This window comes from Saccostrea echinata, unplaced genomic scaffold (assembly GCF_033153115.1).
Source record: "Saccostrea echinata isolate AGI-Se365-2 ecotype Australia unplaced genomic scaffold, CSIRO_AGI_Sech_v1 ptg000034l, whole genome shotgun sequence".
Classification (NCBI taxonomy): Eukaryota; Metazoa; Mollusca; class Bivalvia; order Ostreida; family Ostreidae; genus Saccostrea; species Saccostrea echinata.
Window position 1 is genome coordinate 5,796,348 of NW_026889783.1, and position 12,597 is coordinate 5,808,944.

The following is a 12,597-nucleotide window of genomic DNA, read 5'->3' on the forward strand; positions in this document are numbered from 1 at the left end:
ACAATGTTGTAACCTGTTTTGTCAGTTGGGACTAGTACATACTGATCGTGTAGTCTATCTAATTCTTCTTTCACTTTTGAATTATTGAACTCAGAAGGATAGATAGTTTTCATTTTGCCCCTCAATCTCTTCATGTAAATCATATACGGTACCAATTTTGATGCACCAGATGAGCATTTGGGCAAATTATGTCTCCATATTGATGCTCATGCCGAAACGTTGAAAATCCGAAATATATCATTTAAAAAAACTTTGAAGAGCTGAACAAATGGAATTCAAAGACTGGAGCCAAATACGTCGAAGGATCAGAGCTATGCATGAGGGAGATAATCCTTAATTTTGAAATGAATTTCTAAATTTTCCACAGCAATTAAATATATATCCGTATTTTCAAGCTAGTACCGAAGTACCTAGATACTGGGGTATAGAGATCCTTCGGGACTAAGAATCCACCAGCAGAGACCTCGACCCAGGGGTCATAATGTAAATCATATACGGTACCAATTTTGATGCACCAGATGCGCATTTCGACAAATTATGTCTCTTCAGTGATGATCATGCCGAAACGTTGGAAATCCGAAATAACTTTGAATAGCTGAACAAAGGGGTTCCAAAGACTGGACCGAAATACATCGAAGGATCAGAGCTATGCATAAGGGAGATAATCCTTAATTTTGAAATAAATTTCTTAATTTTACCACAGCAATTAAATATATATCCGTATTTTCAAGCTAGTTTGCAGGGTTTTAGCATACATCTGATACATGAAATACATTTACATGTAATCCATTCTGACAAAGTGTCAAAGTCTTCTTTTTCATGTCTGGCCCATCGTCTGGCGTAATCTTCCACATAATTCATAATATTTATGAAATTCTTCTTCCAGTTTAAAGATTGGGGTTCCCTAAATTTTTTGCCCTTTTAAAATAAGTGATTTAAGGTCTGCATTATTAACTATATTTACGTCACCAGTAATAACGTGTCCAGTAGGACTATAGTTGTAGGGTGAAAAAGAACAATTACACGATGGGGGATTATGTTTCATATGCTCAATATCCAGGCTCTGTAGAGTGTTCTTGTAATTATAAAGTTTGGAAGCAATGGTCGATGTATATTTGTAGGAAATACAGGGTGTAATCTTTCAATTTGAAATATGAATACAATACTGGAACCTTTTGTGATTAAGAGTATTACTTATATTAACCACGTCAATTCCTTTGTTGGTATATTGAAATTTAGGGAACAAACGGGTTGTGATAGCTGTATTTTCCTCTGTAAATCGTGGGGATTTAAAAAGCCTATGATTTACAATATCCATAACCACAGATCCGAATTCCTGTCTCTCAGTCAGAGAAAAGAAGTTTGAGCTAAAAATGATTCAAACGTTGTTTAAAGTGTTGTTAAAGTACCCATCACCAGAATCGTATTCTGGTGGTAATTCAGATCATGTCTAAAAGGTCAGTATCTTTGGACTATGAGATTCTTAAAACATATAAGATTGAACTTGGTTCTCAAGGTGTAGAATTAGTGATAGCAAATATATTTTGTTTCAGAAGTATTGATTTGATTAACTGTAAATGTAAGTCCTTTCTTGTATTTTACTGAGGTTCCAGAGTTGAGTTCAAATTCGTTGATTTTTCAGATTGATCTGGTTTCTATTTTTTTGTTCTAGAGGACAATGTTTTGCACTTATTCTCTGTTGTATTATATGTGCGACAATGAGTGTAGCTAACTGTCTTGTTTCAATCCAACTTTCTCTCCTGTATGGTTAAGTAAAACGCCATAAGAAAAACAAAGACATATTTTTCGAGAGTAAGTTCACAAAGCTAAGCGATAACAAATTAGGCATTTAAAATCTTTAAAAATGTTTCAGCGGTTGTCCAATGTGAGACGGTAAATATTCCTATTATGTTTTTTGTAACACAGGTAAGTAATCCGGAAAAATTTACAAAGAAATTATTTAAATTTTTATAACTTTATTTGTACATTGATAACGCATATAACCAGGAAATTGGCTTTTTACTTACTTAAACATAAAATTAAAGACTTCCTTCATATCTATCGTGTATAGGATAATACAACCTTCAGATTCCCTTACAAATACAGAAATAACCGAAATGTCGTCTACTTCAGTCTTCGATTATCAACATTCCAATTCATCATCAGGTCTCATTGAGTCACCTTCCATTGTGCCTCCTGTATTACTGTGTCTTCTTGGGATTGTTGGCAATAGTCTCGCCGTCGTCATAGTGTGTTGCTCAGTAAAAACCCACCAGTGGCGACCATTTTATCACTTTGTGTGTGGACTTGCTATAACTGATGGTTTCGGAGTGATGTTTGCGGTTCCTTTTGCTGTCGTTAGATACGCAACAAATTTCGAGTATACTTATTCTCAAACGGTATGTGATTACATGGCTGTCATTCAGATGTTTACAATAATTGCTTCTGCAATGATCGTATGCACAATGTCAATGGAACGATTTTTGGCTCTTTTATTTCCTTATGAATTTCAGTCATTGACAAAAGGTGCTCGAAGCACTGTGATATTATTCTGTATTTGGGGTGTGTCTGCTTTCCTATCGTCTGGTCATCTTATGGCGGGAAGACCCAGTAAGCGATTTTATCCGGATTCCTGGTGTTTCGTTAACTTTGAATCCCAGGATGCAACAGATCGAGGATTTGCTTACCTGTATGTTTTGATGGGACTTCTTGTACTGCTTACCACCTTTGGTACCAATGTAATTCTGATGGTGGTAATCCTCAAAAGGAAGGGGACAAATCACTCTACAAGTGTTGCAAACAAGCATGGAACTCGTATTATTCTATTCCTATTCTCGGTTGTGCTGCTGTATAGCATATGTAGTTTGCCAATACTGGTAAGAATTGTACAACATTTTTAAATTTCCAACTAAAGACTATTGGTCGGGTGAAAATACTACTAAGATTTTTTTTATCTCTTGCAGATAAATATGCTCGGCCATCTTACTGGAACTTTCGAAGGTACACCGAGCTTTGAATTGCTTGGCATAGAAATGGCAACAACTAATTCAATCATAGATCCATGGATTTATATAATCTTTCGCAAAGAATCATTTAACTTCGTCCATGAAATATATAATAAATGTACATGCATCCAATGTAATTCCAGAAAAAATGAACTTCAGATGCAAACTACCGAATCTCGAGTGGAACTTGATAGTTTGACTATATCGTCGGTGTAGAATACGCAAGTTTCGAGATTATCATTCGTTACGGAAAGGAGTTTTGTTTCCGCATAAACCGGCTGGTAGAACAGTTACTTATAATTGATACTTTACATCATCGATATACCGGTCTATCATACACTGTAACTGTTAGATAGAATGCACTCATCAACTCCAAATTAACCAAATTTAAGTAAAGACGTCATTTTTTTTCTATCCAAAAAATCAGAACGAAAGAAATCATGAGTGGCTAAGACTTAATCAGACGAAGGAGAGACATGGCTCTCTGATAAATACACACGCATCTGCTCATTGCACAGCGGCATTCTGAATGACACACCGACTCTTTCCCATATAATCATTTTAAAGAATCCACTAACTTTCTAGAAAAGGTTTGTACAATCTAGGAAGAGTTGTTTTGTTTTTCAAATACCCTCATTGAAAGATTTTGTAAAGCATATTCAGAGTACGTCAAAATCAGCACTGCTTACGTAGAATTTTTTCTGTAACGTTAAATGAATTTCTAAAGCCCTAGCCTTTGTTCATTTATTTATGCACGTTTGTGTACATCGACAACCTGTTCCACGTCCACGCTGATAGGGATACTTTTTGCGCCTCTATCGTTGGAGAGCAACAATCTCGAAACTAGCGTATTAACTTTTGTTCAAGAGAGAGAGGGAGCTTCTTTGATTACATATTTACAATTGTTATATATGTCATTTCTGTATCGAATGGTAGGAACACAATTCGATCGAAAACATACAGAAACTTTGAACAAGTAGTGCACACATAGTTTGAGAAGCTAAAATTCAATAAATTTCAATGTATTACGAACAGTTTGTAGGAAAAGTTCTGTAAGTGAAAAAAGGTCAATACAATGCGACTCTTCAATGACAAAGAAGATAACGAACAGAGACCGATCTCAAACAATACAAATCAGGACACAAAACACGGATCAGCGGATATTCCAAGAGGTGGGATAAGGTGCCATGGAGGAGTAAGGATCCCCTGTCGACCTGTGAAACCCGCCGTGAGCAATGCCTCCTAATGTAATAACAGGGATGGGGTAATCGTAATCAGTAGTCGTTATCTGTGATCGATTGCAATTTTCTGTGTAATCATGAGTAATCTTTCTGATTGCAAGTAATTGTAGTTTAATCCCCATTTTAAGAAGTCATATAATATTTTTTTTCTTTCTCTTGTATAAGTACAATGGTAAAAATGCATAAAATTATATTTATTGATGAAATTTAGTGAATACGTATTCCAAAAACAATATCCTCTGTTGTGTTACACATTTTCTGAAATAAATGTAGCAATTAAATGCAAAATGTAAGTAAGTTTAAACGTAATCAACTCAAGATTAATTACTTTTGTATATGAACACAGCCAGTTTGAGTTGATAAATTTTGGAGTTGTTAAATTTTGCTGGAAATCCTCAACAATACAACTGGGTTTTCATTTTCATTTCTACGTTGATTCGATATATCCCTCTGAACTCAAAATGAAAGAAATCACAGTCTGACACATCTGTTTCATATTTGTATATTTTACTAGGAAAAGACGTCAATGGTAACCTAACAACAAATCTTTATGATTAATATGATGACGTCAACTTTTATATCGTCAACTTATGTAGCAATATACCCCTATGACCTGTATACAGTTTATGTCTCCCAGTTGATTCGTTACGAGGGCATGCACTGCTTAGGAACATTTTCTAAAACGAGGCAAGCTATTGAAACAAGGATATCAAAAGTCTCCTATAAAGTCAGCATTTCGCAAATGCTATGGTCGATACAATGACCTAGTCAGCAAAAACAATCTATCATTAACAAACAATCTAGTCAAATGCTGACTGACGTTTTTCATACGAATTGTTAGTCCATTAATTGCACAATGAACTGTTTATGGATTTTTCCGTTTGCCCGATCATGACAATGAGCATACAGCGGTTGTGACCGGTCGACAGGGGATGCTTACTCCTTCACCTGATCCCATCTCTGATGTTTTAGAGGTCCGAGTTTGCACTGCTCCAAAATTGTAGTGTTTCTATGGAATTTTGAGCTTGATTACTGTTCGTGAACTCCCTATTTCAATGTGTGTTACTTAAAATCACAATTTTGTTTTATTTACCCCCCCCCCCAAAAAAAAAAAAAGGAAGAGAAAAGTGAAATAGCAGCCATGGCAAACAGCTGTTTACTTGAGTCAGCTAGAGTAACAACGATAGTAAACTCAGTTTTCCCAGTCCGGCAAAGTATAAAATCTAGTTAAAACAACAAACAATTTTTTTATCGTCCCCATTTATCTGATTGGCTCAAATTAAAGAGGTGAAATGATCAAGTATATGACATCTTATAGACTGGGTGTTTCTATTTTAAGCTTCTAAAATGTTTACAGATCTGGCGACCGCTTCACTAACAAAATCAAAACGATTACGTTAACGATTGTCGGACGTGCACGTAAACGAGCGTTTCACAAAACATGTCGTATTCGTAGAACTTTCGATTAGCGAGTTACGACCAGCTTATTGGAACTCTTTGCTAAGGAGGGCTATTTGGTGGTCTTTTTGTTCCTTTTGTTCCTTTCTTATATTCTTGTTTTGTGTTGCCTTTTTCATGAACATACTTGAACGTAAGTATCTTACGAGTACGGAAGCATATTAGTGCCACGTAATACTTTTTAAAGTTGGCTTTTCCAACTTTAAATTGGCTTTCCAACTTTAAAGTTCGTAATTCTAACTTTAAAGTTGGTAATTCCAACTTTTATCTTGGCTTTTCCAACTTTAATCTTGGCTTTTCCATCTTTGTATACGGTTTTATGCGTTTTATTCAGACACTTTGTAGCTGGACTCGTGTTGCCCTTTTATACATGTTATTATAATGAAAAGAAACGATTTAATTATGAAATTATGATGAAAGAAGGTATTAGTTCATTGTGTTTTCATATACAGAATTTAAAAACTTAGTTCTGTTGTATTTGTACCATGTAATATAGTGTTGATTCATCCTATATATATCTAACACCTAATAATGGTCTCATTTGTTTAAGCTTATTCTCTGATATACAACAAAATATATGCGAGTCTGATCTCTTAAATAGGTTTGGTTGAAATCCTGTCATGTACGGAGATGTATGAAGTTATTCTCTATTATTTTAATGTTATTATATAATATGGACCAAAAGAAATATAAGGGTTTTGAATTAAAAGTTGGAAGTTATATTGTAAGGTCATAGGTAAGGTCTAGTTAATTGCTCATCAATCTATATCAGTGTATTAATTAATTTTGCATTAATAAAGTAGGTAAAAATTTCAAATAAAGGAAAAAATTGGGACAAAAGCTCACTTTGAAGTTGGAAAAGCCAACTTTAAAGTTGGAATTACCAACTTTAAAGTTGGAAATGCCAACTTTAAAGTTGGAAAAACCAAGATTTAAGTAGGAATTACAAACTTTAAAGTTGGAAAAAGCCAACTCTAAAGTTGGAAAAAGCCAACTTCAAAGTTGGAATTACCAACTATAAAGTTGGAATTACCAACTTTGATTTGAAAAAGCCAACTTTAAAGTTTGAAAAGCCAAGTTTGAATTACAAACTTTTAAAGTTAGAAAAACCAACTTTAAAGTTGGAATTATCAATTTTAAAATTGGAATTACCAGCTATAAAGTTGGAAAAGCCAACTTTAGAGTTGGAATTACGAACTTTAAAGTTGGAAAAGCCAAAACATTAACAGTGAAGGAAAAACTTCAGGAGGACTGTACAACAAATAATTCGAGAAGTGATGTTAATCAGATGTAGATATCTAAAAAACTCCACACTTTATACAATCATTCTCCATGATAAATTAAAAACCAGTACAGTCTTTTTGACATCATGCATAGCTAGAGACAACTGCTTTTCAACAAAATGGAACTCATAAAGAACGAGGGAACTTTAGATTGGCAATAATTCCAACAATCTGTTGGAATTTCCAAAGGTACTATTTATGTAGCAATAAACCATTTATGGAGTTTATGTCTCCCAGTTGATTCGTTACGCAAGAGAGCATGTTCTACGTACGAACAACTTCTAAAACGAGGCAAGCTATCGACAAACAAGTTGATGAACAAGGATATCACCAGTCTCGTTTAAAGTCAACATTCCAAATCGTATGGTCGATACAATGACCTTGTTACCGAATGGAATTCATCGAATATTGACTTACGTTTTTCATAAAAAGTAATAGACATTTATTTTTTACATTTAATTGTCTGTGGATTTTTCCTTTGCTTCGTACCGTGCAGACATTTATAACAAAAGAGGGCAAATTTTAAAATTCTATTATGCCGAGTAATTTTTACCTTAAAATAAGAAAAAGAGGACTTAAAACAATTTAATTTGAATCTTGATTCAACAAAGTGTTTGTTGATAAAAGTGAGTTAACTTTTTAGAAAGAATGGCTAAAATTACAATAATTTGCACTTTAAATGCATTGGTAACATAAATATTGATGATGATAACGTAAATAAGTCTGAAGTCAATCTCGAATCTGGATTTATATTAAAACTTATTTAATTGATACATGATTAACATTAATAAGCGTTGAATGAAATAATCAAGAGAAGAAAAATCTCGTGACCTTTAAATGCCACAACGAGGACCACCATTTTTTGTTTTTTATTTTATAACAAAGACTAGGTGATATGAACTGCTCTCCTACACCAGACAAAGTTAGATAGAGGTGTTGACAGGTTTAATATCACACAGATAAATAGCAAATAACTGAGCAGAGGATTGAATTATTAAAATAATTAATTATTTTAAATAACCGTTTTTTCCCTCATTTTTGAGGTTTTTATTATTAAAAAGGAAGTTGCCCTCTACGATGATATTTGAAGGTCATTTGTTTTTCCCCCTGTATGTTGTTGTTCTCATATTGAGTAACTATATATATATATATATATATATATATATATATATATATATATATATATATATATATATATATATATATATATATATATATATATATATATATATATATATACATACATGTATATCCTTTATTTCTTGTTACTTGTAAATTGGGGGAAACACTACAGACAGAAGCTTAGATGTTGAGTCATTAAAATAATATTTTTTAAAAAATGATTACTGTCAATGGACACAATCCTCGCTCTTACAGCTGGGTTGTTTTCCGTGATCACTCAGTCTCTTGAAAACCCCTGATTTCATAAGAAATGTTAAGTCAGAAGCTAGTTCATGTTGTATGGACCATATTGACAGTGAGTTGAATGAGTAAAAGAAAAAAATCGTGACCTTCAAAAGTCAACAATGGGAATAGCTTATTTTTTTTTTCCTTTTTGTTTTGGTAACAGAGACTGGGTGACCTGCAGGCACTCAAATCCCAGCAGGCGAGAAGTCTTGACAGAATTAATTACTGCTATTGAATTGCTTACTCAGTTTGTTTGTAAAAACAAATATGCTATAAAATGGATTGAATCAAATGTAACTTGATTTGCCTTTGTCAGCAGAAAAGAATCAAGAATAACAGCTGGGCATAATGAGTTATAAAAGCATTTGTATTCATTTTTGTATCAATGTATCAGAATCAGGAATTACAGTATAAAATACACCAATTTACACACAATCACAGTTTCAACTTAAACAGTGCAGGGTCATAGGTACATGTTACCATATATAATTTCATTCTTGTTCAGGAATGTCCACTGGGTTATAATTCTAACAACAAACAAGGGTTGTAGTAAAGAAAGAAGCTTATTCACATTGTTAATAAGCAACAAAACCTTTATTATGGAGTAAAGCAAATCACTTTACTTATTCATTTTGTTCCAGAGTTCTATATAGGTGCATTTATTTTATTACTGAAAGGATATTTTAACTTTTGCATTACATCTTTATGATTTTCAGATTGATTGTTTGATTGTATGTTGTTTTACGTCCCGTTCGAAAATATTTCACTCATATCGAGTCGTCACCATATACCGGTGAAAGGCTTCAAATTTAGACCTTTACTCGGCACTCAGGGCCATTGAGCAGTGACGGTTCTTTTTCGTGTCAACACCAGCCGTGACACGGTGCCTCGGTTTTTTAAGGTCTCATCCGAAGGACTCGAAACTTTCACTTCAAAGTCCAAGCGCTTGGCGAAGGAAAAATTGCTACTTATTTTTTTATCGACTTAGGTCAGTCGCGGCCGTGATTCGAACACACGATCGTTCGATCATGAAACGAGCGCTGTACCGATTGAACTACCGTCACGACATGATCTCCAGATAACAGACCTGAACTCTCTTAATGGACGATATCATCTGGACTTTTCAAACAATGGACATTGTATTTTACAACAGGAATTTTGCAGGAAAAACTTCAAAAGGTGCTGATATTTTTATCTTCGTTTCTCGGGGGCTTGGGGTAAAAAGCTGAGGGGAGCGGAGTGGCGTTATTTGGAGTCATGGAGGTCAGTCTGTATTTGATCAGTACATAAAGTTTGAAAAAAAAAACTGGTTTCTCTAAAACTGATTTACAATCTCTTTCTTGTAACATCAATTTGGATTTGTAAAAAGAATGAAACAGGAAAGACGAAACTGATACAGCCAAAAACCAAAAAAGCTACTGATCTTAATCCATAACAAAGCTTAGGTGATATGACTCCTGCACGCCTATCCCAAACAGGCAAACCTAGTAAGAGGTGTTGACAGCTTTAATATCAAGCAGATAAATAGCAAAGAAACTGCACTGAGGATTGATTGCATTATTTTTTTTAATAATGGATCTTCTTAACTACTGTATGTGTACTTAAAAAAGCGGGCTTCATATTTTAGCGGCTTTGGCGTGGACAACGATGCGCTAATTCATGAATTCCGCTCAGAAATCATTTATAAATTTTATAAAGACAATACACAGCACGTATATGTGTAGCGCTAATTCATGATTACGCCAACAACTCCATACCCAGTGATTGCGCTAAATTTTGAATACGCTAATTCATGTACACGTACAGTATTAAAGAGGAAGTTACCCTTTGTTGATATTGAAGGTTTTTAGTTTTTTTTCCTGTATCTCATTTCACTATTTGTTGTCGGTGTATTGTAGGAAACACTACAGAAGCTTAGATGCAGAGTCATGGATTTTTAACCGAAGCCTCTCTTGGGTAGGGGTTGTGCTTTAATTCCTATCTATAATTAGTTTCATCAATATTTTAACAAAGAGAAGCTTATATAATGAATGTATCTCAAAATAGAAATGATATATATGATAAGTACTACTAAAGAACATTTAAGGACATATGCAACGAAGTTTGAACTTTACCGTCTTTTTTCCCTGGAGATGAAGAGTTCCAATACTTTAAGGAAATGTGTGCTACATTTTAATGTCTATATACAGTGTATGCTACAGAATATATATTTAGTAATTTTTGTTTATTTTTCTTTGAATTATACAAGAATTTTCATCAATTGATATCTTTTCAAAATCCCCTTGTAATGCATGCTGATTTTTTTGTGCACGAACATCTGATGGCACTATAATATTAAATGAAGAATATCTTGAAAAATTAGCAGCAGGAAAGGTACGTTGCATATGTCTTTAAACATATACTTACATGCTTACTGTTGAGATACTGCTTTCTTTTTATTTTGCTGATCAATGTATCACATGCAGTTTAATCAATCAATCAGTATATGTATCACTAATGCAGTTGTTTCTTATAAAACCATGATGTAGACTTCCTGACAGAATTAATTTAGTTGGAGTATGTAAACCTGTGAAAAGGATGTCAATTTGCTAAAATGTATCTGGTTACTTTTTGTTTTAAAAAGAATACTAAAGCACGGTTTGCTATATTGGACAAATCTTTCAACGGCTTTTTTATCATTATATTAAGTTTTTTAAAATTTTGTCTTTGTTGTTGCTTAGGCTGTCAATATTTCTTTACTGGATACAACATATACCTTATTCAACTGAAATTTTAATTAATTTTTTTTTTTCAATCTTTACCAGTAGTCTTACGAGCACGTTTTGCTAAGAATGTCTAAGAAGCTTTTCCTGCAAAAATCCTGTTGTAGGAGACAATGCCAATAGTTTGAAATATCCAGAGACCTTAATGTCCATAGAAGAAACAGGTCTCAATTTTCTAATTTGAAGAACATAAAGATATGTTGCAAAAATTAATTATATATCTTTTCAGTAAAAGAAATGGTATTTTTTCACTACATTCCATGTTTGTTGATAAAATTATAACCCACTGGGCTTTCCTGAATAATGATGAAAGTGATTGTGTTATTTTTACTAAAATTTCTTGATTCTGATATATAGATAATACCAAATTACAGTATAAACTATGCCCAACTGTATCTCTAGTTTCTTTTTAGACTGGCCTTGCCTGTCTGATACGCGCGATATCCATCTTTCCTATGATAGAGACAGGCAATACCAGTTATTATTCTTTTCTGTTGACAAAGCAAAACCAGTTTTTTCCCATTGCTGACATTTGAAATATGGAGATAACGACCTACAACAATATTAGAGGTGGGATCAGGTGCCATGGGGGAGTGAGCATCCCCTGCCGACCGGTCACACCTGCCGTGTGCTCCTTGTCATGATCGGGGGAAAAAAGAAAAAAATCAGTGTGTAAATAATGGCTAACAATTGGTATGAACAAACGTCAGTCAGCATTTGACTTAATGATAGGTCGTATTTGCTGACAAGGTCATTGTATCGACCATAAAACTTGCAAAATGATGACTTCAAACGAGACTGTTGATGTCTTTGTTTTATGAACTTGTATGTCAATAGCTTGCCTCGTTTTAGAAATTGTTCATACGTAGAGTATGTTCTTGCATATCGAATCAATTGGGAAACAAAAACCCCATATAAAGGTGATAAGGGTATATTGCTACATACAACAGTAAGTAAGGGACGTTGATTGAAAAATTGAAGTCATCACTTTCATCATTAAGCTTTGTTGTTAGGTTGCCATTAAAGTCTTTTTCTAGTAAAATATCCAAATATGAAACAGATGAGTTAGACTCTGTGGTATCTTATTTTTTCAAGCTCACTGGGATATACCGAGTAGACATTTGGATGGAAGTAACTATTCTTAATTGATAGTACGTTGTCGATATATCTAAACGTCGAGTTGAAGGCCACAGCAAGAATTTCTTTTTCTCATGCAGAGATTTTGAATAAATTCTGCTTCATATGAATACAAAATTAGGTCTGCTAATAGAGATGTTTCTGAATATGAAACGAATTCGAATCTAATATGAAATCAATCTGAATCTGTGGGATCTCTATCCCTTTTTTGAAAATGAAAACATGTATTATTACAGATTTCTTTTTTTTTGGGTCTGTATAAATGGTTTAGTGTGTTTGTGACCCCCCCCCCCCGAAAAAAAAA

At 33.7% G+C, this 12,597-nt stretch overlaps 1 protein-coding gene across 1 annotated transcript; it reads left to right on the top strand.

Moving 5' to 3' along the window:
- Positions 1-2,117: 2,117 nt before the first annotated feature.
- On the top strand, positions 2,118-3,327 carry LOC133199719 (prostaglandin E2 receptor EP4 subtype-like). Its single transcript, XM_061335587.1, has 2 exons — positions 2,118-2,876; positions 2,964-3,327. The coding sequence occupies exons 1-2, from the start codon at positions 2,118-2,120 to the stop codon at positions 3,219-3,221; spliced, it is 1,017 nt and encodes a 338-aa protein (XP_061191571.1). The 3' UTR covers positions 3,222-3,327.
- The last annotated feature ends 9,270 nt before the right edge of the window (positions 3,328-12,597 follow it).